This window comes from Dunckerocampus dactyliophorus, chromosome 14, assembly GCF_027744805.1.
Source record: "Dunckerocampus dactyliophorus isolate RoL2022-P2 chromosome 14, RoL_Ddac_1.1, whole genome shotgun sequence".
In the NCBI taxonomy this organism is placed as follows: domain Eukaryota; kingdom Metazoa; phylum Chordata; class Actinopteri; order Syngnathiformes; family Syngnathidae; genus Dunckerocampus; species Dunckerocampus dactyliophorus.
In genome coordinates, this window is record NC_072832.1 from 8,578,162 (window position 1) to 8,604,147 (window position 25,986).

Genomic DNA, 25,986 nt, shown 5'->3' on the forward strand with positions numbered 1-25,986 from the left:
CATCAGTGCATAACAGTTAATTACTTTGAATTTAAAGATAATATACATTGCAATTCAGAGACTGTATTATTGTAATTATTTCCAAATGACAGTATCTAGTAATATACAATATTGTAATTATTCTCAAACGACAGTATCTAGTAATATACAATATAAGTGCAACTTCAAGATAAAGTCTGCCCCCTAGTGGTGGCTATACATCACTGAACTGCATATCGTGTCATGCTCTGCTGTCCAAATGCCAAAGTGTGACAAATGAGACATTGTATGACAGTGTCACCACACACACACACACACACACACACACACACAGCTTTGCTGGTATGGTTGACTTGAAGCATGTCTCTTTTTTTTTTTTTCTTTTTTTTTTTGTCCCTCGCCCACCCTCCCTCCATCAGGCATCATGGAGTGGCCCTTCTGGACCAAGCTAGTAGTGGTGGCCATCGGCTTCACGGGTGGACTGGTGTTCATGTATGTGCAGTGCAAGGTGTACATCCACCTATGGAGGAGACTCAAGGCCTACAACCGCGTCATCTACGTCCAGAACAGGCCGGACTCCTGTAAAAAACTGGCACTGGAGAAGCCCCCGCTGTTGGAGCCCAGCGTGGACAACAAGGAGACCCTCGCCCCTGCCTTGTCGGAGACAAACTCCTCCCATTATACAGAGACCGAAGACTACAGTATGGAGGTGCTCCATGTGTGACGTCTCCCCTGCCCCACCCGAACACTGCCACACAGCGAGTGAACTCGTCAGGCTGACTAATTTGTGTTCTGGATGTTTTTCCTGTCTGGATTCTGGTTTTAGGGACCTTTTATAGAAGCCTGCAACACACACACACACACATACAAATACACACACACACAGATTTTTGGGTGTTTGCTTTTGATAAGAGTCCTGGACCAAATCTGTTGTGGATCTGGATCCCAGTCCATCTTTTGCTCCCACCCCAACCCACCAGACAGACTGAGCTGCATTGAAGCACTTTTGTTTTTTTTTAGCTTCGCAAAAGCATCCTTTCTTCTTGTGTCTTTTTTTTTTTTTTTTTTTTTTACAAGAAGGAGGTCTCACTCGGACCTGCGTTTATTTCTTCTCACGGATGTCACTGGAGAAAAAATTTTGAATATGATATGAATTCCCAATTATTCATTTCTTTCATTTTTGGCTCAGGCACATCACTTTCTTGCACACGTTGAGGATTCCATCCACGTTCAGTATTTATTTAACCCAACACAAACCTTCCGAAGGCTTTGAGGATGTTTTTTTTTTTTTTTTTAAGTAGAGAAAACAATTTTTTTCCTGATCACGTGCTACATTTCATTCAAGCGTGTGCGTTGGCAGTGCAATTAAAAGGCGTTATATTTACATGACCATAATGTGTCACCTGCAGGCTATTCTTACAGCAACGTGGTTCAACACTGTCATAGCCTTGTAAAAAAAAAAAAAAAATGAACCAAGCGGTTTGTATAAATATCCTCAACATGCTATGGTAACATTAGATACATTATACTGTCATGTAAACATATTGCCATGTTCCAGGCGCACTTTTTAAACGAAGAAATCCACCGCTGCCTTGCCCATCTGTCGTCCTACAACGTCGGTGGTGAGATTCAAACCGAATGTAAACATTGCACATTAAAGCCATCCTTGATGTTATTCCCTCAAGTTAAGTCGCCTCGGTGGCCGTCTGTGTCCAACCACATGCGGGAATAAATGTAGTCTGCTTTTTGTTACTTCCATTCCACTGCAAAGTGTCTCACATGATTGGAAGGTTCCTGCCCCCTTTTTTTTTGTCCTCCATCGTGGGCATCATCACACCGGCAGGCTCACCTAGCTAGAGGCACAATTGATGCCACAGGTCGTAAATACAACCACAAGCCGCTTGAATTACCCGCTAAAAGATGTTCCAACCTTGATACGCCGTGAAATCACGTCTTTTAGTCGTACATTTAGTGCAACAAAATAAAAACCATACGCTAGTAACAAGCATGAAGTATTAATATGGTACAAACTGCCGGTAACTAGGAAAATACGGTCACATATAAAATGTTAAATATAGCACATTTATATCCCAATGTTGATAACAGTAATCACTTTTTATTTCAAATTTTAATTCAATACAAATACATTATTAGTTTTGATAAAAAGGAAAACCTTATCGTCTGATCAGAGTGGCTCCTTTAATGTTGGAGGTCACGCACATGATCATCGCGTGTCAGCGCCCTCAGGTGGTGGGAGGCTGAATGTGCACAAAGGCAGCGTTTGATTTCCTTGTTTTTAGTGGCTAAATCACGTGACCTTCACAACCATTCCACAAACGTTTTTCAAATGTTCTTTTTGATACAATAACTACTGCCTGGAAGGAGCAACATATTTGCTAATTACTGCTCAGCAGCAATAAATCAAATCCGAGCTTTTGTTGTTTTGTTTTTTTTAGCCGTGAAAACTGTATTTGTGTAGACGTCTCATGGTGGTGGCTTCACATTTTGAAGGATTTTTGTTTGTTTTTTTTGCATCCTGTTGGAGTCATTTCTTTGCAACTTCAGTCGAGGCTCGGTGCAATTAGATTTTCCAAAAAAAAGTGCAATTACCCTATATGTAGTTGATCTATACTTATTTACTGTGTTTATTGGGTATACAATGATCTCCATGTTTTGTTTGTGTTGTATTTATTTTTGAATAATTTACACATTGAAGTCCTCTCGCTTATTTTCTTTAGCAATTTTATGCATCTTATATTTTTCCCCCCGCAAGGCGCAACTGCTTTTTGAGTGTTTAAAACAAATAAAAATAAAAAAATACCTTATTCATTCTTAAAATGTTTTAACATGGACATTGAACTGGATTATGTCATCTATTTTCATGCTTTAAAAAAAAACATAAAACGGATGATAGCGTGTAGAATGTGCTTTTTTTAATGGGAGCTGGCTCCTTTCTTGAAACAGAATGACTTGGTCTTTCTCGTCTTTCCTCTTTATTTTCCTGTTTATTGAGACACGGCCTAAAAGTGGAAGCTTATTTCTCAGCGTCAATCTTTTTACATGTACTTTTGCTGCTTTAACTTGTCACGTCTGTCCGGGGAGGACAAAAATGTAACTTGCATAACGGCTACATTTGTTTACTACTGACTGGACTTGAACATTTCTAATGACTGTTTCTGTGTCCACAATATCATTCCACAAGTTTGTTTGTCTGTGAACTTTACTTTGGAAAAGTGTTTAAAAAGTTGGTTCAAAAATGTAAAAAAAAAAAAAAAAAATCCTGTTTTTAAGATAAACTCTTGATGTGTTTCTTGTTCCCATGTTTGAACAAAGTATGTAGAATTTAAAAGGATCAACCAAATAAAAGTCAAAATGCTTTTACAACCTTTGCACGTTTGTTTTGCACAAAAAGTGATGTTCCGTGACACCCCACCCCCCGAATCACCCCTCCCCATCTAAACCATCCTTAGCTTGAAGTTGACATTCTGCCATGTCGAGCCCTGTCTTATTAACACACTATACCAGTGGCCCCCCAACCTTTTTTGACCCACGGACCGGGTTTTCGTACATTATATCTATCTAATTTATCTTATTTATGATGTATTGTGTAAAGCTAAGACATGAATAACATCAGATTCAAAGCACAAAATGAATGCCGAATCACCATCCACCAGTTCAAGTTCCAGCCAAGTTTTCCCAGAGAGATGATGATTCCATGGCTGTTTGACGAGTGTGGGAAAAGGCGGTGCGCTAGCATGAATTAACTTGAGACAAATGTACACATTAGCACTCAATAAGTCATTAAAACTTACCTTTATGCATTCCCACATAGTATCAGCATTTGAGACCAACTATGAGGTGAAAGAAAAATGGTAAAAATACAGTAGTAGTCTATCTGTGCAGCATGAAATAAAGTTAGCACACGCACAATGAACATGCGTCAAGTGAGACGGATGTAACAGAGAGAATCCGGCCACTTTTCAAAATAAAACAAAAAATGAAATAATGGAAATTATTTGTTCTTTCAGTGCGGCCCGGTACCGGGCTGCTTACTGACGGAGCGGCTCTGTCCCCCTCATATGTCTGGACCTTTTTAAACATGAAAGTGAGGCGGAATAAAATAGTACAGTAGTCCCTCGCTACATCCCGGTTCAAATATAATATCGCTCCTTCACTTCCGCGGTTTTTCAAAAATGAATAAATGATCGCCGTTTCATGGTTGACTATGGCCCATCATTAGTAAAAAAAAATATTGAAGTACAAGTTGTATGTAGTATTCCGGCCACTAGGCGTGAGTAATGGCACCAAACACTGATGAGAAACGTTACTTCACACTACTGTCACATTGCATGTCAGCTATGGCATGTCCAACATAAGAGTGAAAAGTTCTGGTATTCCTTGTGGAAGGGGTAAGTTTTTGGCTTCTTATGTTCTTATATCTTTCCGAGTCCGTTTGAACCTTTTCTTAAGTTTAGAGAAAATAAATTGAAGGCTAGTTGAAAACTTGTTAGCTTACGAACATGCTATGCAGCCGTAGCTGACTCTTGTGTCCCTGCAGTGATCCTAGCTCACAGAACTTGACCATTGTATTCCTGCATGGAATGCACTGTTGAAAGCAAAGGCGAGTGCGAGGATAAATGACAGCAAACAGTATCAGAGGCGGCATCAGACGCCTAATTTACATGAACGTAGGGAGGTCTGATCAAAACCATGGGATTTCATCATTAACATTTGGGTTTGTTTCGGGAATTTTTCTATCAGTAGAGATTGTCCACAGAAACCAAGATGTCTTTGTCTATTTTATTTCCAAAGCTGTGGAGGGTACCACTGAAGAGAGGGCAACACCATCTATCCAAGAGTGCCCGGGAAAAAAGGACACAAACAGGCATATATACTGTATATATATCAGTGTGAGAAACGTTTTCTTTTTTTTCTTCTGGGGGAGTAGGCACTCCCGCTATTGAAGAGAAGCCAGCTGCGAGTTAGCACGGACAGGCTGAGCTGAACACATCTAGCTGGATGAAAGAAACTGTGAGAGGTGAAAAGTACATACAAAACTGGATCTAAACAGAGCAAAAGTTAATACAATGGAAATAATGATTTTGCCGATCCGGGTCTTTGAAAATAGAATGTGGCTGCTTTTAACGTTGTTTTGCTCTCCTATCTTTTCTGGCAGCCTGATTTTTGTCTTTGACGGGGGACATGATGCTGCGTCGCTTAGAGCACTGTGTACGAATGGCAATGGATAAAGCAACGTTTACCGTTTGTCCTAAAAGTTTGTCCATTTCTAGTTTTCTAGTAGTCTCAAACAGTGTCGATTTGATGAAAGCAACCTTATTAGTGAACTTTAACGGCAAAATGTATTTTACCTGAACATTTATTACGTCGGTTTTATAACTGACATATCTGTATAAAAGGGAAATCTCTCCAAACATTACAAAAGACCAGCTCCCAGCATGCATAAACAACGCCAGCATATGTGGCAGCAAATAAAGAGAGGGAAAAAAAGGCACGATAGTGACGACTTTCTAGCAAAGTCTTCAAATAGCGACGCTGTTCGGTATTTTGTTAGGGTTCAGAAGGTCGTAGGGCAGCTTCCTCTTCTTGTTCCTCCTCGTGATGGCGCTGCTTATGTCTGCCAGATTCTTCCTGTACTTCTCCATGGCCACCTTCACCGGCTTCTCGGTGAAGTGCATGTCAGGGTACGTTCCCAAGTAGAGCTGCGGGGGTGGAGAACAAAGAGAGGGCTGTGAAGTGTTCTCGGAGTCAAATTCATGCCATCGCAATCTTTCCCCAACCTCGTTCTCCTGGTGCTGGCTGAGGGCCCAGACGGCCCCCAGGTGCCAGCTGGAGCGTCCTCTGTCAGGGAGGCTGTCCATGATCAGGGTCATATTTGCCAAACCCTTCCGGTTGGGCGGGGGCTTTCGCATGGTTGATGGAGCATTGGGAATCCAGGAATACCAGTTGTACTTGACCGTGTCAACAAAGTTTGTTAATATGAGAACACGCTGTTACTTGCCCTGTTAGCTATTTCATGCACTTGCACAATACTTGGTATTTGAAAAACATTGCTTTTCTGTGAAAAAAATCGGAATACTTCTCCCATTGATTCAGAGCTTTTCCTCCTGTCACTCACACATGCAGCCACCACACAAACAGCCTTCAGAGAATACGTCATACAATAAATATGACATTTGATACAATATACAAGCATATAAACAGAGCCCCTGTCATTTTATAATGCAATATTAGATGCATCAATGAAGCATATCATAATAAAACAGTACTGTATTACGTACTTGTCCAAAGTTGACTGCCGCGTGTTGCGCTGAAGCAGTGAACACGATAACGGTCAAGTACTCGATCAACTCCGTGCAGGATTTTAGGGACCTGGGAAATTCTACACAGAATGATAGTGTTTTAATAGCTGGAACCGAATGTACATTAGCTCAAAGTTAGCACACCCCTCATATTTCAGCAACCATTCTACCCGCCATTTAAACAATGTGTTTATACTGCTATAAAAGCTGTATGTTGACTACACGTAACTTAAAGCAGTGGCCTCCAACCTTTTATAGACCAAGATCCCTGGTCTCGGCTGTCAACCTGCACAAGATCTAACCCCCCCACCCCTGCACACACATACACACTATACACAACATATGCTTTGTTATTATTGGTTGTTGGTTTCAACATTTCAGCTTTTTCTAATTGAGCCTTTTGCTGTATTTTTATCATTTTTGCATTTTACATTTTTTTTATTTTGTTTCTGCAGTGACGCAATGACAAATGAGCCACAGGCTGCAGATGGCCCCTGAGCCGCACTTTGGGCACCCCTACACCCCTACTTTTGTGGCTCTTGGTCCGGGTTGGGCTTGTGGCGTCGGCTTCATGAGCGCTACAACAGACAGCCCTTAGCGAGCGGCTGCGTCGTGGCTCAAAGATTTTTTGGGAGGTGCATGACTATGGAGTTATATTTGTGCCCTAACTTTGAGGTAGCAAAGGCAGACTTTGAGCCCTATTAATGTGCAATAATTACTGTTGTGTGCGCAGGCACATGGCTGCAGGGCTCTGTCACTCCCTCCCTTTCTCGCTCGACCTTTTTGCTAGCGCGGGGGGGGCGAGTCGGTGTATGAAGTGAGCCGGTGTACCTCCGGCTGGGTTTTGGGGACTGGGCTCCTTGCTGGGGCTCGCGGTTTGCTGCCTGGATAGAGGCGATGCGTACGGGCGTGTTCAGTGGATAAACCGCATGCCTGTTGGTCTCTCTCTGGCAGGTGAGGGCACTGATACGAAACTACATTTTTTCAAAATGTTCTCCAGCAAAGTCCCAAAGATCGACTAGTAGCTCTCGATCGATGAGTTGGTGACCCCTGACTTAAAGTATAGCAATATTCAAATGTTGTCTCGACCTTTTTGCATTACTGAAGGATAGCTGCTTGTGTCTTGAATTAAAACATAGTTTAAAAAAATCAGATGTATTTAATGAATACCCACCACACTGGCTGAAGTTCTTCATGCCAAAGTCGCACACATCTTGAACAAAGGCTTGGATTTCCTGGTCTCCCTGAACTTTCTCATCACTGGTGTAGTAAATAGTGACCACATCGGAGATAAAGCTAGCGAAACAAAAAAAGAGGACACAAGTCAAGTATTTGTTAAGCACACTTAGTGTGGATCTCGTACCGTCACCTCACCTCTTGGTGGCCTCCCACACCTTGTTGCCGTCATCTCTGTATAAGTAGGTGGGCAACTTCTGCTTGTTGTCCATTCCCCGAGCTTTGATCATATCAGGGAAGCAGAGAGACTTGAAGGTCAGAGTCTTCGCAACCTTCTGAACGAGCTGCACATGACCTCCTCCACCAATGCCGTTTGCCTTAAGGGACGAACAAACGATTTTGACTCTCAGAATTTGCAGTTGACATGTGAACTTTAAATTTACTGCAGCCATAGCAGACTTTTACCAGTTAAGGACGTCTACATTGATGTCCCTTTGTCTGCCTCCTGAGTCTTAGTGAGTCCACCCGTAATTTGATAGAAACCGGGTGTGCATCTTAGTATCTTTGATCCTGCCCCCCTGGCTCTCATAGCCTGACTACTGCTCCTGGGCCTTCAGAGTCACATTGCTGACTACCAAAGAATCTTAAATGCCTCATAGTCTGAGCCTGTCTCAAGTCTCCAAAGACTCAAAGGCTGAGTCTGAATCCTGATCCTGTCCGAGTCTCAGGATGCCCTCACATTTTCAGAACTTGAACCAGCCTTGAGTCTTTGAGCTCATGTCCCTGCTCCAGTAGTGCACAAGGCGTAATCACCTCCTCAGGTCTACACATATATGGATGTGGGATTAGCCCAGGATTTAGAGTCTGCCCCGCAGCCTACAGATCCCATGTCGTTGAGTCTCAAAAGTCTTCTGGTCCAGAGTTCTCAGGGACAAAGCCTGCAGGCAGACCTACAGAGCCTGAGCCTACCCTCAAGTCTCCAGAGCCAAAATCTTCGGAGCCTGCATGTGAGTCTTCTGAGTCCTTGGTCCAATCACACACAGGTTGTGGGCCGCCCCCGAATCTTCAAACCACAGAGCCCCATTCTCAGACCTTAAGTATCCCCTCACATGTTCAGAACCTGAGCCTGCCAGTGAATATTCAGTCCTTGAGCTCCAGTCCTTGATCCACCAGTACAAATGTTGGTTTTCACTCAATCCTTTCTAGTGGACTCCAGTCGCTGCTAGTCTGCATTGCAGTCCAACTGCTTCAATTACACACCGTGCACCCACATACCACTGCAAAACTCACCTTATCAAAGAGACCATGGTCACAGATGAGGGCCTCTCTAGCCTTTGTGTTAATAGCGATGGTGAAACGGACATGTGGAATGAGCAACTGTGAAGGAGCATGTAAGTCACTAATTAGTCAGTCCAACTTATCTACTTACCAATGATAGAGTGTTACCTTAAACACAGGGTGGACTGCAGGGAGTTGCCTGAACATGGCAATGGCAAACATCTCTGAGGTCAGATGTGTTCGAAGCAGGTGTGTGACCGTCTGGTGGTGCTGGAAGTCTGTGGAGCGAACCCACATCTTTGCCAGCAGCCAGTCGTACTCCCCATCTGTGGGCAGGAAGATGGGGTTGTCCTCGCCTGGAGTCTGGCCCAACTGGACGGAAAGGAAGATGGTATGAGACTCTAAAGATGGTGCAAGACTTACTGACCTTCAATCACTTAATACCTGTATGGCTATTGGCAGGATTTTGTTCTGTGTGTTCTTGTATAGAAGACAAATGGGAGCAGCCAGGTACTGCAGGGTGCCTGCTTCTGTACAGTTTGGTTTGATGCCTTCTAGCACTTCATAGTCCACTATGTAGATGTTGCCTGCCTGGAACCACAACATAAATTCACCTTTTAAAGTAAGTTTAAAGAACCCTCTAGACATGAAATAACACAGCGTACTGACAGCGTACTCCCTGCGGTGGCTATTGTCAAATCAAGGTAACGTTAAAAACACCTAGTGACCAGTGTACAATACTACTATAATGCTGCTCTTTGTGGTTAAGGAGAAACTCACGATGCACTTTAGTCACTTTATTAACAAGCGGGGAACACATATGAAGTGAAAATTCACACAGGAGCTGCTGTCGGCCACAACTCATGGCAGTCACTCGCACTTTCCACACTGCTAACCACGCTAACACTCAGCTAAACACAGTTGACTCTAGCTAGCTGATGTCGCACACGTCACTTCCGAGGCCCGGCTCCTTAAAGGCGCACGCAATAAGTCACAGATATTACACTACTTATCACGTCTTCTGAACGCCTTTTCAGTGTTCCCTCGCGTCGTCGTGATTTAGCTTTTGCGGACTCGCTGTTTCAGCGTATGAACAATACGTGTGAGTCCCTGAATAATTTCTTGTGTCCAACCTAGTAGGTTGATTAGAAAAAAAAAAAAAATTGAACTTTAAGAGTGTTTCAACAAGAGAGAAATGTGAGAAACGTGCCTGTCTGAGAAAAGTGTATATAGTGTATGGTGAGGGGTTTTACAGCCTTAAAACATATATAATCATTGTAAAAAAAAATATAGTTGGCTACTTTTTTTCACTTATTGCAGGCTATTTTGGGAATCCCCCACGATAAACAAGGGAACACTATTTGTGTTTTCATTAAGTTAGCCATTTTTATGCTTGGAAATGCTTAATGTAGGCCTAGAATACGTACAATTTGCTTAAATATGAGTATTTTGTCATATTTTGGCTAATTATAGGCCTTATTCATCATTTATACAAATTCCTTTTTTGAAAAACTGTGATAGACTGAGGGCAGGATGTTCGAACCGCGATGTAGCAAGGGACGGCTATGTTGCACATAATAAACTAGTTGATTTGCCCTGTACTATATCGTTCCGCAAAATCAAGTGCCAAAACAAAGCAGCCTACACGCTGCTGACTTACTGTATGTCCATTTTTTATTCAGTGCGACTGCTAAATAACCCGCCATGGGGCCAAAGAAAATTGTGAGCGTGTAATGAGCCAGCAGTTGGATAAAGAAGATGAAAAACACAATTAAATTCGATCTTGCCAGGATATATAGGAAGTCCGCATCAACAACAAGTTATATCTGTTCGTCTTGTAGAATTATTTTGCATTGCTTTCTGCATGTCTGACTATAATTATTTATAAATTGTATTTTTTTGTTAATATTTTTGGGTATCTGGAACGTATTAATTGGATTTACTCGATTTCCTACAGGAAAAATTGCCTCGGCTTTTGTTCGTTTGTTGTACGTGCTTATATTTTTTGGTTTAAAAAATTCTTTTGAGCTGGTGACACACAGCACATATAGCATGCAACATATAGCTTTCATTGGTCTGTAAATGATTATGTATTTATTACAAATAATGCATCTTGGTTCATCTATTTATGCCAGCAACACATAGTGAATGGTACATAATTAACCTGTGTATGCACTTGTTGCCATTCATACAACAATGAATGGCATTGATACTGAACAAGTCACGCATGGTGCCTGTGGCGAGAGATTTTTATAATGTAAAATACGTGCCTGGGCTTGGTAAATGTTGGGAAACACTGCTCTAGAGCAGTGGTTACGAAAACATTTCACAGTTGCATACGCCTTCAAACATTTGACTTGAACCCATGTACCCCCTACTCCTGCACACTTAAAAGAACTTCCATTTTTAATTTTCATTTCATTGAAATATTAACCATGATTAATTGGTTAATTAATTTTATAGTCAGTAATTCTGGTTCAAAAATGTGTATTTTGCATGGTCACATTTTGATAAAAGTTTTACATGAGCACTGATAAATAGATAAGATGTGAATTTCTCTTGACGATGAATAAAGTATCTAAGTATTGGTCCTACATATCTTTTATTTCAGCCGGATGTTGGGATCCTTCCGTTTGAATGGGTTGAACTTGAGCTTCACTTTTGTCCACTTGCAATCACTATGATTTAAGTCTGCATATGAATTTGATACCAAATTGAAAGGTATAGGTTAACAAACATGACAAAGCGTATCTAAAGTACAAAAATACATACAAGCAGTGATAAAGCTTCATTTTCAGGGGAACCTCCACTCTCTCATCCTAACAAGCACATACGTTTGACAGGTTTTCACAGTGCAGGGATTGGAACACCAATATACAGTAAATTCAACCTTCAAGATTAAACAACATAATAATCAAACTTACTTACTTTCATAACTCAAGCAGAGCAATGAAGAACTTCATGCCGTGTCTCATTCCTTCTTTCTGCTATAACTGTTCGCACCTTGTTATGAGGCGTTTAGGCGCGCTCGTAATTGTCAGTTTGTTTTTCATTTTTATTCGCGTACCCCTGGGGGTATGTGTACCCCACTTTGGGAACCTACGCTCGAGCAAAAGAGCTTGGACACGCATAAACAGATCTACACACCTTCAAATAAAGCCTAGAGCTCTGCCAACTATGTGTCAGACTGTTTGTTCTCCAGCGAATAGGCTAACCTTGTCACGATCGATGTGTTAGCCTGCGTGACAGTTTAGTGTGTTTACACTTTTATGCCTTAGTTCCTGTTCTATGCTCTTATTTTGGTAGTACTTCCTGTTTTGCCTGGTTTGTGTCCGCCTGCTTTGCTTTCTTCTTTATGTCTTGCACCTGTTGCTAATTTGAGTTCCTATTTAGTTCAGGTGCGTGGATCCTTCTGTGTTGTTGCATTTCGTTCATTTCGTTCCTTCGTTCGTTCGTTCCTTGGTGTCGGTGTCTGTGTAAACCTGACACGCTACTGCAAAGCGTCTTTATCGAGTTCCTGCCGCTGCGCTGCAGCCATCATTAAAGATAAGTTTTTCCTGCACGAGTGCCTGCTTTCTGCATACTGGGGTCATCGCCACTATGCCAAGAACAAGACGTGACAGAATGCAACAACCAGAAGAAGATGACCTCGCAGAGAGCGATTTCTGGACCTGGCAGATTCTAAAGGCTATGGAAGAGGAGTGCACGATGTTCTCTCCAGAGGAGCTGGAGGACATGGTGTGGGGACCGGACGGCACGCTTGTTCCTATGGCGTGGGTGTACCCGGGACCCGCCAAAGGCACGTCTGACCATCCGCGACGCCAAGGCATGTGTGGACCGGCTCCAGCGAGAGGTTCACGGCGTAAAAGGGTGAAGCCACGCAACTCCTCCTCACCACGCCAAGCAGAGGTGCAATTCCCTCCTTGCAATGTTGCTGAGTGCCGGCTGATGGCTCAGCCCATTACGGTCCCCGCTCAGCGTCAGCACGACGAGCTCTGGCTGCCCCCCTCCTCCGTTTCTCCGCTTCCCACGCAACGCCAAGAGGAGGTCAGTCTACCTCAGATTTCCGCGTCCCGAAGCTCCGAGCTCCAACTGCCCTCCGTTGTTTCCAAGTTGCTTCCCAGGCAACGTCAAGAGGTCAGTTCTCCTCCCACCCCCGCTCCTCGGCTCAAAAAGTGTCAGACTCACCCTGTGCCCACTCCACGCGGTGTGAAGTCACAGACGCCGCTGGAGCCCACACCACACAGCTTCAAGCTTCAGTCCCTCCCGGTGTCCGTGCCGAGTTGCTTGAGGTCACAGACTCCCCCAGAAGCCACACCTGGCTGCCTCAAACCTCATAACCCCCCCGTGCCCACCCCGCGGCATTTCAAGCCCATTCCAAGACCACGCCTGAGGCCACCTGCAGTTCCGTTCGGGAGGTCAGAGCAGGTGGAACTCCTGACCCACCTCCAAGCCCCCCTCCTCCCTTCCCTGGTTCCGCCGATGGCAGTGAACGGCGTCTGGGATCCGCCTTCGGAAGGGGGGGCTAGTACTAGCAGCTGTGAGTTGGACGCACAGCTAGCTCCTCCGTCGGCAAGCCAAGACGCACAGCTAGCTGCTCCTCCGTCGGCAAGCCAGGACGCACAGCTAGCTGCTCCTCCGTCGGCAAGCCAGGACGCACAGCTAGCTGCTCCTCCGTCCGCAAGCCAGGACGCACAGCTAGCTGCTCCTCCGTCCGCAAGCCAGGACGCACAGCTAGCTGCTCCTCCGTCCGCAAGCCAGGACGCACAGCTAGCTGCTCCTCCGTCCGCAAGCCAGGACGCACAGCTAGCTGCTCCTCCGTCCGCAAGCCAGGACGCACAGCTAGCTGCTCCTCCGTCCGCAAGCCAGGACGCACAGCTAGCTGCTCCTCCGTCCGCAAGCCAGGACGCACAGCTAGCTGCTCCTCCGTCCGCAAGCCAGGACGCACAGCTTAGTCCTCTACCTGGAAGTCAAGCGGCAGGGCTCGTGGCAGCAAGCCAAGAACAGCAGCCCGCTTCGCCGATTCCTCCTTCTTCAGTTCCAGAGGACGAGACTCCTGCACATGTTCCGCCTTCAGTTCCTGTCCTGGCGTTTCCCACACGTCAGCCGGCTTCGCCTGTAGTTCCTGTCCTGGTGTCTCCAACACGCCACCGTGCCCCAACTCTCGTTCCTATTCTGGCATCTCCCACGTGCCAGGTGTCCTCTGCTGAAGTCCCTGCCACTGCTCAGCTCTCCTGCCAGCTCCTTTGCCAGGCTCACCATCCTGGCCGTCCTCCGGAGAGGTTCCGCCACTCACTCCGCCGGACCTGCCGTTCCAGCCGACCACCGGATGGGTCCCAACTCCTCTGCCAGGCTCACCATCCTGGCCGTCCGCCGGAGGGGTCGTGCCGCTGACCCACCACCGGTCCTCCCACCACCCATCCCTCCTTTTTTCTTTTGTTGTGACTCTGGACTTTTCGGACGTCTAGGATCCGTCCTTGAGGAGGGGGTACTGTCACGATCGATGTGTTAGCCTGCGTGACAGTTTAGTGTGTTTACACTTTTATGCCTTAGTTCCTGTTCTATGCTCTTATTTTGGTAGTACTTCCTGTTTTGCCTGGTTTGTGTCCGCCTGCTTTGCTTTCTTCTTTATGTCTTGCACCTGTTGCTAATTTGAGTTCCTATTTAGTTCAGGTGCGTGGATCCTTCTGTGTTGTTGCATTTCGTTCATTTCGTTCCTTCGTTCGTTCGTTCCTTGGTGTCGGTGTCTGTGTAAACCTGACACGCTACTGCAAAGCGTCTTTATCGAGTTCCTGCCGCTGCGCTGCAGCCATCATTAAAGATAAGTTTTTCCTGCACGAGTGCCTGCTTTCTGCATACTGGGGTCATCGCCACTATGCCAAGAACAAGACGTGACAAACCTAGTACGATGTTGCTGGTAATTTAACTGAGTGTAATGTTGGTATTGTAGCTGACATACTGTCGCTAGCGTTGCGTAAGATGGTGTCATCCTGTCCCACGCTTTAATGTTACATTAATGTATGTGATATCTGGCATCTATTAAATTGGACAAGTGCAGTTACAGTGGATTAAAGGGTTGCAAAAATGACAGCACATCTACCTGTACTTCCTGTTCCAACGTCAATTTCCTCTTGAGGCTGGCAGCAACCATCTCGTTGGTGACGGGAAACTTTTCAGGGAGTTTGGTGCACTTTTGGATCATCACAGGATTGCAACCGTTCAGGAATTGGTAACCAACTATGAAATCATCCTTCCAGTGTTGCATCACATACTCTACATAAAGAACAAGCCGTGTCAGTTTATGGTATTGTAATTTATAGCATAGTATGGTATGCTATGCAATGCTTTGCTATGAAATGGTCTGGTGTGCTATTGTATCATCGCAAATCGTATAGTGTGTTATAGTATGACATCTTATGCCACGTATTGCCATGGTAAGGTTTAGGATGGCCAGCATACCATATTATGGTATGATATTATATGCTATGCAATTTTATGTCATGGTATGTTATTGTACGATACATCAAATGCCATTGTGTAGTATGGTATGCTATGGTGTCATATACTATGCCATTATATAGTATGGTATAAAATGGAACGTTATGCAGTGCTACGGCATAGTTTAATACTGTTCTGTAGGCAGACCTGAAGTTGGGTTTTTGATTGTCCAAAAGATCTCCTCAATGTCAGCCAAGTTGCTCCAGGAGGACTGGAACATGTTCATGAACTTGTTCACATACAGGTTCTTCATTCTGAAAATCCATGGTTATCACATGTTGTTATATCCCATTGAAAGAACATTTACTTCCACAACTAAGGCGCTGCTATTAGAGGCAATACATACGCATTTGCATAGTTCCATGCAAAATCCATTTTTTTGTCACTCTCAAACTGGATGTCCCGAGGCAAATCCTTGTATTTGTTTGTGTCTATGCTCATAGGAAAGCCTGGCTTCCACTCCCTCCATCTGCAAGTTACATTGTTTGATTGTTAGAGAGCAGATGCAGCTTGCCTTGGAGATCAAGAAGAGAATACCTGTAGATTTTGCGCCTCATTTCTAGCTCATTTTGCCTGTGCTGCTTGACCAGGCTTGTCTTATCATCCTGAGGCAGGTGGGCTAAAACACATGATCAATACATAATGGAATGAGTAAAATTAGCACTGTAGTTTGTAATAATGACCTACTGTATATCTACCTCGCCCATCCCGCAGCACCACTTCATTGTCATCTACCAGCCAGCGGTAGCAGGGAAACTCAACAATGTCTCCACCTGGAGTCTTCACTGAGACATACCTGCAGTACCACTCATCCTGCACAAAGTACTTCCTCTTCTCTATCTTCACGAACACAAGCTCACCCAGGTTCTCCTGCACATCAACCGAGTAGGACTGCACCTACAAATCGTGCACAATTTGTTGTTAATATTGAAGAGCTGAATTAAAAAAGAAATCCCTTTTACAGTGGTGTACAACTGCACCCCATCCTACTGAGAGATGTTTGTCGTACTGTAGTTTTGTAGCTAAATCTGGAAAGCACACCATTGGAAATACCTCAGAGTAGGATGCAGTGTAAACTGGCCAGTAGTCATAGTAAAATATATATATACATATTACAAAATCAATGTCCAACAATGTTACAAATCTGAAATTCCTTATCTCACATCTAATATTGTAAGCATCATTCTGCATGTATATTAGGATTGTGGCCAAAATGATTTCTTGCAGTGTCAGGGCAGGAATATGCACATTCAAGGGTTAGCGCGTCCCCATGCAGTACTGGAATTATTGGCTGGAATTACAAAAAAATGAGCTTGTGGGGCCTTTTCAGGTTGAAGATGGACACAAACTCAACTCCCAAACCTGGTGACACTCGTGTGCATCTTTCAAGAAGACCATGACTTTATGCAGGACAATGTTCCATCTCATGCATCCAAGTACTCCATTGCGTGGCTAGCTCGTAAAGGTCTTAAAAAATACTGACATGACCTCTTCGCTCACGTGACCTAAACCCTGTTGAGTAGTTGTGGGCCCTTAAATGTCAGGTTTACAGTGAAGAAAAAAGGTACACCTCTCTGAACAGTGTCTGGGAGGCTTTGGTTGCTGCTGCACAAAAGTTGATGGTCAAATAATCAAGAAACTGACAGACATGGATGGAAGGCTTTTCCGTGTTATTGAAAGGAAGGGTGGCTATATTGGTCACTGATTTATTTTTGGAAATGTCAGAAATATTTATTTGTAAAGTTTGTGTTGTTTGTTGATCATTCTGACTTTTCAAAAAAATTTTGGATTGAGCAAGAGCACTGCTATTGTTAAATAATACAACTAATAATCAAACATGCAAATTGCCGAATAATTGTGGACGCAGTGTAGTTGTATGTGGTCATTAGAGTAAAACCACACATGTAATGGTGACAATTGCACAGTACTGTTTGTGTATGTAGTCAAAATATAAAACTAAAATGGCAACTTAACTAAAAAAATACAAATTTCACAAATTTTACCTGAGAAAAACAGCATTGGACATATGTTAACGTGGGAAAAAAAGATGTCAGTGTTTAAAGTTGAAGTTTCTTTTTTGTTTTATGGTAGGAAGTTCATCTAAGATCTACTGGCTCTCCAGCTTGGTAATTTTGAAATGAACCACATTACATTTGTTTGTACCCAGTAGTAAGTGTTTCACTTCATCTGGAGCAGTTTATGCTGTGTATTGGCACAATAGAGCTGTATTGTTGAAGTAGAGGCTTTCAAATGGATGTTTTTCTTCTTGTGGAGTCACTTACCGTGCCCTTCTCAAAGTCATCATATGCAGGTTTTTCCAGCAGAGTCCTCTGGCTGCATCTCTCATTGGCCACCAGTGTTATGTAGATGTAGTTATCAGTCCCTGCAAAGCGTTGATCTCCTGTGGCAACGGTCACTGTGTATGTCGGCATTGCTGCTGTTATGCAGGATGAAAAGAAAAATGCCTGCGCAGAAAAACTACATTGCAGTGCATGTCCCAGCTTCCCCTCATTCCAGGAAACAGCAGTAGCACGCCTTACTAACCTTATCATCTGGAAAATATTGGGCACAGGAAGGAACATCATTATCATTCCAAGCTGACAATACTGACTTTTGACAGACGCAGCAATCGAGCTAAGAAATGAGTTGGCAGTGTCTTCCTTATATCTTGACCCTCTGAATTTTTTTGTAATTTATTGATTCCCAGAGGGTAAATTTGCTTTATACACTTACCATTTTGTCACATGTACCACAGACAGCTTCTCTCCCAACATCTATTTCTAACTTTTCCCATCAATTCTCTTGATTCCCAAGCAAAATCTACAGTATATGAAGTGAGCTACTGTCACCACAAATGTAGCTAAATTACTGTAGGTAACCAAAACGCGAGGAACCGATTGCTTCACCTGCAGTTCCGTAACTTATAGTTGTCATTTGTAGAAGTCTGTAAAATTCATTTGTTCTGTTTCACCTTTGAGGACTTTGTGGACACAGAGTTCTTCCAGAAAGAGGTGGATGCCACTAAAAAAAAAAAAGAGTGGACCACAGACAGCAGGAGAAGATGAAGAGTGTGGAATTTAGCACCTGGGGGAAAGTACAGATTCTGAAAAATGAAAGTGACGCATGGCCCATACAGCTCCCACATCCCCTGGGACACTTAAAGCCTAATTGTTTTTACAACTCCTGTCCTGTACTTGTCAGATGTGGTATAGAGGTCAGAGGTGAGCATCACTGTGAGCCTTTGTACTGTAGATCAAAAACAACACATCTCTGTCAGTTCTAAATGAGCAAACAGTACGGTCCTCTCGCAATTTACACAAGTGTTCATATCGATGAACAGGTGTTCACATTGTAAAGTCAGTCTTATTAAATTATTCCAATCAGCAAAAAAACATGGTAATCAATACAATGAAACATTTTACTTTTTTTTACGCAGTATAACGTCTTAAGATTCAGTCTAGTGCCAAAAATGAACAATAACTCATACCTTACTCATATGTAATTGCATTTCTATGAATGAGCCTCAGTCTCTGCGTTCTGATTGGCTGGCATCAGGGCCAGCCACAGTACACACAACTGACCCCTGTAGTGTAGGAGGCATGTAACAAATGTCACACGCAGAAATGAGTTTATGCTCAAGCGTGGAGAGAACATGAAGCACTAGTTTTGATGATGGCACAGATGACTAGAAGCAGGTCAGAAAGAAAAGCATGGAAGTCATTTGCTGCACCGGCACTTCCTCATTACCACCAGTTTATCACAGACATTTACATGCATTTACCTAGCACAGGTAAGCTTTCAAACCAACCACGTCAGATCACTCATTTAAGATATAACAACTGGTCACTTGAGTATTCTCCTAGCTAAAACTTAGTCAGCACACCACTGAAAACAATGTAGAAAAACATGTTTATTAGAAGTTTGTCAATAACAAACTACTCAAGAGTAAACATGTTCCATAATCACATTTTCATACTAAAACACTGTAAATGCTCCAATTATAGCCAAGGCATTTACCTAAACTGCAAAGAGGATGGGGTGTTAATCGGAAGCAGGCCTTAATAAGTCATTATATATCACAACCAATTGTTCTTGGCTTAATAATGATTTAGAGTGCATGAGAAAATGGAGAGGAAAACATTGCTCTTGTTGACCACATGGTCATTGATGAATAATTATTGAATATAATTCTTTCACAACACAGCAGCAACAGAACCAGTGTTGTAATAGCGGAAAGGAGCAAACTGATCAGCCAGCATTAATACCGCTGATGATGGTTAGCGTAAACAAGAGCTTCATTTTAAAGCGCATGCAGAGGTAGATAAAGCTGCTGGATCATGACAATTCATGACACCCCAAATGCAGCTACTGTCACGCTGTGGAGTTAATTAAAAAAAAAAAGAAAAGATACCAGGAGGTTGTTTACAGCCACACCCGGCTGTGTTTTTTGACCCGTTGCTTTTGTCGACCATGCACATGGCAACTCAGCTGTTAAGTGGGTCGAGGTGTTAATTGGAGTATTAATAGTCATTTATAATTATGTTAAAATTGTCATTTAGATTTAGAAAAATTAAGTGTGAGCGTTCCACAGATAGCCATCAAACAAGGTAGAAGGTGTACCTAAAAAGTGCACCAACATTCAGGGCTATCTTAGTGCAGATGGTCTGTAAACCAGCAAGTGTGAGTAAACAATGAGTGACACGTTTAAACATCTATTGCAGCATTGCCCCCTTTTGTGCTTCCACCGATGACCCTTGTCCGCCCTTCAATCAGAAAAGCCAGCACAGCGAGCCAGCGCTGCCCGAGCGACCTCTGTCGCTTCACCTTTTCAAAGTGTTTGAAGTAAGTAGTCGTTCCCACGGCAACGGCATCAAATTGCTCAGTGAGTAGCCACACCTCCCACAAGAGCGTTATAGCATTCATCACCACCATCGCCGCTACCCAAAACTCCTCCCCGAGAAATGAGAGCCACCAAGACAAGCCACGACTGCCGGTACGCATCTTGTGGTGTAGGTAGCTTGCTGCCGTGGTGATAAATAAGAGGTGGCCAATCACCATGGAGAGCATGAAGAAGAGGAAGAGGCGGTGATTACCCCGGCCGATGCAGCGGTTGAGGAAAAGGCAGTGGTGGTCGTAGCTCTTAATGCACACATTGCAGAGCTTGCAGTGCTTGGTGCGGTCAGGCTGGAACAACTGTGAGTGAAGGGAGAACATACTAGTAAGGAGTAATTCTACTACTTTAAATGTGTCATTGAAGAAGAGAGGCCTGGTGGTCAACCTTTTGTAGCTCTGGTCTGGTATTACAACATACCAGACCAGACCCATGTCCTGTGTGATGTCTTACCTCACAGTAGGGACAGAACCTATGAGGGCTCTGGTTATTCTCTACCAGGTCAGCAACACAAGAGAACCGAGGGTCTGCTTCTGCTCTGTTGAGTGTCCCGGGGTCCTGAGTCAGAACTTTATAAAACAAAGCGAGGACTAGGCAGAAATGGACCATAGACGCTTGGACCAGGGTACCAGTCGGCCAAACACTTTCATTAGGTTAAGGCTGACAGTTTCATTCTGCAGATATGTTTGATGCTGTTGCCATGGGAACAGAACATTCTCCAAACCCTACTGTTTTGGTTAATGGTGCCTCAAATAATTGTTCAGTGGAACCTCCAAAGTCGAACATTCATCACAATAATTGTGAAAAATTGTTGGCTGAGAGAACTCTGTTAAAGCAAGTATCAAAGGATATATTCTTCCCTTTTTCTTTGGCTTTTGTGTATTTTTTGCGACACTTTCCTCAAAAAGGACCGCCAACACCCGTGACTTTTAATATATCTCACAAAAAGTCAGGCTCACTAGACCTCCGTTCAGCATGTATTAACTCTTCACTTTTTCTTTGGCTTTTTGTGGCTTACTTGCAAAAAGTAGGACGGCCATCATGTGGGAATCACACAACTTGCCAGTACATTTCACAACACCTCAGCGTACCTCTTGGGACCAGCGCCTAGCAAGTATCAAAAAATAAACTCAGAACTTTTTCTTTAGGTTTTTTGCAACACTTAATCCAGAAGAAGTACTGGCATAATATGTGACACTGCAAGAGCTCAGTTTTGCAATTGACTAACTTTTTATTTGACTACACCAGCATGATGTGCAAGTCCTCAGGCTTTTTGGGGGTATATTTTGCTCAAGAAAATGCATGAAGTTAAATGGCATGTCAGTAAATCGCATGAGAACTCAGCATAACTTGTGAGAGCTCAGTTTCTAAAGTATTACTCTGGAGTTAACTTTTTGTTCCAGTCGTGTGACAAGCAACACAACTCACCTTTGCATTACTCCCTCATCATTAAAGTCAAGATGGTGATCTTAATTGTTTTTATGCAGTAATATTACAGTACTTCTCATTACACTTGTATAACAGTTCAGAATGTTAAAACACCGCATGTACAGTAAAAAAAGGCTTCATGATGGTGATAGTTTTGGGACAGATTACTTCCTGTTGCAAAAACATGTATAATTAACCAGCATTCCGGAATGCATTGTGTTCAACCTCAGAGGTTCCACTGTTTGATGTCTAAAGGATTTGGATATTTCCTTTGGGGAAAAAATACAAAACTAAACCAGAACCACATTTTTGAGAAAGGATATTATCTGTTATCTTCCAATAAAAGCAAAGCAGGGAATGGACCAGTCCGGCTTCGAGGGTTCCCAAGTAAATTGGGTTGGGTAACCTGGAAGGGAGATAGCTGCTATCTGAACAAAAACATGTAACAAATCGTGAAATGTGTTGTGAAATTTTACTGCTAGTTCAAACATGCCACAATGGTTGTCAAACCTTTGATATGTGGCCATGCGATGGTATTGCGTAAAGATGCTCCTGGCCAGCCAGGGGAAAAGTAAAGCACAAAGGAGACCCCCGTAACCTCCCAACATGGCTGCTATCAGCAGAATGGCGGCTCCACTCAGGCTGGGAAAAAACAGTGTCCAGTAGTACAAAACTGGACGTAAAGAACACAAACGTAAATGTACACTTTCAGTGTAGACTTGTATACATTGACAATATGATGACTATTACCATGAGAATCTTTGGGCTTGTGGTACACTGGCACACTCATGTACTGACTGAGTAGTTTGGTGAGTTGCTGATGTCTACAAAATAAAAGCACAGTATAGCAACGATACATACGATGTACTATAACATGGTTCAATAGAAGAATTCTGCCTTTAAGGTATCCAGAATGATGCAGTTTAGTTCTACACCACTGAAAACTACAGTAATACAGATTCTTTTTTGATACAGCTCCTGTTTTGGATCTTATTAGACTGCGTAAGTGTAATAATGCATGCTGTGGGTGCATTAATCATCATCTACATCACAACAACAAAAAACACATGTAATGGGAACCAATGTTTCGGAACCAATGTATATGTTTTACATTATATTCACCTAAATGTTTTCCCCTGCTTGCTGAGGTCCAGTGGCGTTTGGCCGCTGAGGTTTTTCTCATGAAGAATCCTGCATCCAGCTTCCTGCAGAAGCATCCAGCACACCTCCACGCCGCCTCTCTCTGCTGCAACATGGAGCGCCGTCGACCCCTGTTGGTCGACAGCGTCTGCAGCACAGCGCTGAAACACAGAAATATACTGTACACTGAAGCCCAAAATGATTCACACAGGACTGGATTTTAGTTAGTATAATGTTTTTATTCAGTGGATTTGAATCTTGAGCTGGAAATGATACAAAAAAAGCAGCTAACGAATGAGATGTTGCGATTAAAACTGTTTTTTTCTTTTTTACAAAAATGCTAAATAAATGTAACTGTCAAACTTAATTTTTTTGTGTCACTTCCTGCTCAAATGACCTATTAAACACATACAAATTCACTTTTACTCAATATTTGTCCAGGGTACGAATACATTTGGGGTAACAGCTGTATACCCCAATCTTAGCCATGTGACCAGTGAGGTTACTATCATTTTAAACAACAGTACGGCAAATGTAACATGCATAAGTTTAACAACAACAGCTCATAGATAATAGATAACAGATAATAACATTGATGACCGCTATATAGTCACAGTTCTACACTGTAGATGCTGTAGTTTAGGGTGCATTTATAAATTATGCAGAAGCAAGAGTTCTTGTAAAAGTGACCGCTTTAATCCAAGATAAAAATGGTTGACTACCTGGTCCTTAAGAAGGTACTGGACCATATCTGTGTTGCATGTAGATGCTGCAAGGTGGAGGGGCGTCACCTGGTGCATGTCTGTGTCCGTGAAACGCAACATTTCTGTCTCCCACAAATAGTGCACCGCAACGCTGGGAAGCATAAACCCTCGTAAATGCATGCATCAATTATCAAATTGTGACAATCCGACATGAAAGACATACTTTTGGTGACTTCACTCACATGCTGCCTCCAGTCACCGCATGATGCAGAGATGATTTTCCTTGCAGATCTATGTGGCGCAGATCAGCTCCATGCTGCATCATTTTATGAATGATGTAAATGTTTCCTTGCCTAACAGAAGACAATATCATTGTTTTACCTTGGGAAACAAATTTAATATCAGAGTGTGAAAAGTACCTGCATGCAAAGTGAAAAGCTGTCTGTCCCACATCACAGGTCAGGTTGGGGTCAGCGGCATTGCTGAGGAAAAGGTCCACCAGAGCAGGGTTGCCATGGAGGGCAGCATAGTGTAGTGGGGTAAAACCTCCCCACCCTGTACAAAGGGAAATAAATGTCCATCTTCAAAATGCACCGTATACAAGCTCTTGGGGTTTGCCAAGTCGGTCCTTGTGGATTGTAGTTCTTGTATCACCCAGTTGTGTCATGTCCATCACATTGTCTCACAGTGGAGCAGACATTTTTGTTATAATGGAGCCATTGCGGCTACAACAAAGGAAGGAAAATCTCATAACCTCCAGAGATCCAGACATGCATTTTTGTACTCTGTAAGGAACACGTGTTTCACAAGTGTTAATCAATAGTTTGAGGTGGTTTTGTTAACATACAGTTATTTTATGATACTGAAAACAACTATTTTTTCAGTGTCCTCTAATGTAAATCTTGTACTTCTCGTAAACGATCTGCTACGTATCTGGATACTCGTGTTAAGATACAATTAAAAAACAATATATTTTATAAACAGAACGATTCAATAGGATTCAACGTTTACATTTGTTGACGCAGACATTAATTTTATATAATAAAATAAAGAAGCCAATTCTATAAAAGTGGAATTCTTACAGTATTTTCAAATGTGTAAAAGAGCACGTCATATCCCCAAGCATGCTGTAAGGCAGGGGTCCCCAAACATGCACAATGATAAAAAAAATATATATATACCAAATTTTATGTAAAGGGATATCAAATTTTGAAATATGGGCCATTATTTTATTGAAAAAAATCAATGTACAGTTACAAATCCCACAGTTTTTGCATGTTTAATGCGAGCGGTGACTTGTCCCACTTTGTCCTTTCAACGCACCATCTAACTTTCTCCCATGGTGTACAGATAAGACTACTATACTGTATTTTACCCACTTTTCTTTCACCTCCTATTTGGTCCAAAATGCCATGACTATGTGGGAGTGCATAAAGGTAAGATATAATGACCTTAATGAGTGCTAATGTGCAAATTGGTGCGGTGCACCTCCCTGAAAAACAAACTCCAGGCTCCTCCAGTGGATGGTGGGTCTGTATTCATTTAGTGCTTTTAATCTGATGTTTTTCCTGTCATAGTTTTACACAATAAATGAAAAATAAGATAAATTAGATCGCTACTATGTACATATGTTTTGCTGATATGTTGAAAATCTTTCCCAGTTACTAGCGAGCGTGCTGCCATTGCTATTTACAGCCATTTTTGTCTTCAGTCATGGTCACGTTGACACAAGCCCCCAAATAGCTGTCCTCGGCTATGCCTGCTTACCTACGGTAACTATTAACCCAAATTTTCGCCCGAGATCACCTGAGAGACACCCCTTTGTTGGGACACTCGTATGCCAAGGTATCACTATATAAATGACAATTTAAAAATATTATACTATACTTTGATTAATACTACTGTCGAGGGTCAAACAGAATGTGCGCTCATTAATTGCGCGTCCAAAAATTTGTGCCATAAAAGGAAACGTACCTCGTTTACTTTGACGGCCTTTCATATGTATATTCTTGAGTCTCAGGAATTTAAACAAAGTAAATAATATATAATATAATGCAATGTAGTATAATATTCACAACATACCCCAGCTGAAACGTGTAAAACAAATAATTAATATTGCTTTATGGTTAATGCATTAGAAAGCATCACTGAATACGTCCTGTTGATTGTAGTTGTACACGAAAAATGATAACTTGGGGGAAAAAATGATGCACAAGCCAGTTTATATTGAACATTATTTGTGCTTACCTTTTTGTCTGAGGATAGATCTGTCACTTTCAATAAAGAGTGCACATTGTTCAATGTTTCCTGTCTGTATAAAGTCAAATATATCTCCATCCAGGGAGCTTGAAGGTATCGGATGCATTATTGTGGCTTCAAATGCACACTTGGTCTTATTTTCTTCCAACTACAGGTGAAAAATAACAAATTAAGGCTCTCAGTCGACGTGTTGCTTGCTCATTTTTTGCAAACGGCGATAATAAACAATGTTTGCTCCAAGAAGAAGACAGACTCTCGCATAGCGCTACAGGATACTGTCCAACGCTGACTGCGCCCTAGATATCTGATTGGT

At 42.7% G+C, this 25,986-nt stretch overlaps 3 protein-coding genes across 8 annotated transcripts in view; 1 reads left to right on the forward strand and 2 right to left on the reverse strand.

Annotated features, from left to right (window-relative positions):
* marchf8 (membrane-associated ring finger (C3HC4) 8) overlaps positions 1–3,363 on the forward strand; it is a 91,897-nt gene extending 88,534 nt beyond the window's left edge. For all 5 annotated transcript variants that reach the window (XM_054799415.1, XM_054799414.1, XM_054799413.1 and 2 more), the window contains one exon: positions 399–3,363. In XM_054799415.1, coding sequence (XP_054655390.1) covers positions 399–703 — 305 coding nt within the window. In that variant the 3' untranslated portion in view covers positions 704–3,363. The remainder of the gene's footprint in view (positions 1–398) is intronic.
* Positions 3,364–4,053: 690 nt separating this feature from the next.
* LOC129194188 (polyunsaturated fatty acid 5-lipoxygenase-like) lies at positions 4,054–18,017 on the reverse strand. Of its 2 annotated transcripts, XM_054799216.1 has the most exons (14): positions 17,534–18,014; positions 15,950–16,148; positions 15,789–15,870; positions 15,598–15,720; positions 15,399–15,505; positions 14,854–15,026; positions 9,198–9,344; positions 8,922–9,125; positions 8,766–8,852; positions 7,674–7,852; positions 7,474–7,595; positions 6,279–6,379; positions 5,778–5,948; positions 4,054–5,699 (listed from the first exon to the last, which is right to left on the reverse strand). In XM_054799216.1, exons 1-14 carry the CDS (start codon positions 17,840–17,842, stop codon positions 5,520–5,522), a joined length of 2,184 nt encoding a protein of 727 aa, XP_054655191.1. In that variant the 5' UTR covers positions 17,843–18,014; the 3' UTR covers positions 4,054–5,519. The 2 variants fall into 2 exon arrangements, 1 of the variants encoding a protein (XP_054655191.1); XR_008573708.1 differs by lacking the exon at positions 6,279–6,379 and having other exon boundaries at positions 5,552–5,699; positions 17,534–18,017.
* Positions 18,018–19,047: 1,030 nt separating this feature from the next.
* Positions 19,048–25,951, reverse strand: si:ch211-223a10.1 (palmitoyltransferase ZDHHC13). Its single transcript, XM_054799217.1, has 10 exons — positions 25,662–25,951; positions 23,834–23,969; positions 23,657–23,767; positions 23,433–23,565; positions 22,693–22,871; positions 22,321–22,394; positions 22,081–22,243; positions 21,894–21,976; positions 20,596–20,786; positions 19,048–20,444 (listed from the first exon to the last, which is right to left on the reverse strand). The coding sequence occupies exons 1-10, from the start codon at positions 25,777–25,779 to the stop codon at positions 19,956–19,958; spliced, it is 1,677 nt and encodes a 558-aa protein (XP_054655192.1). The 5' UTR covers positions 25,780–25,951; the 3' UTR covers positions 19,048–19,955.
* Positions 25,952–25,986: the final 35 nt, after the last annotated feature.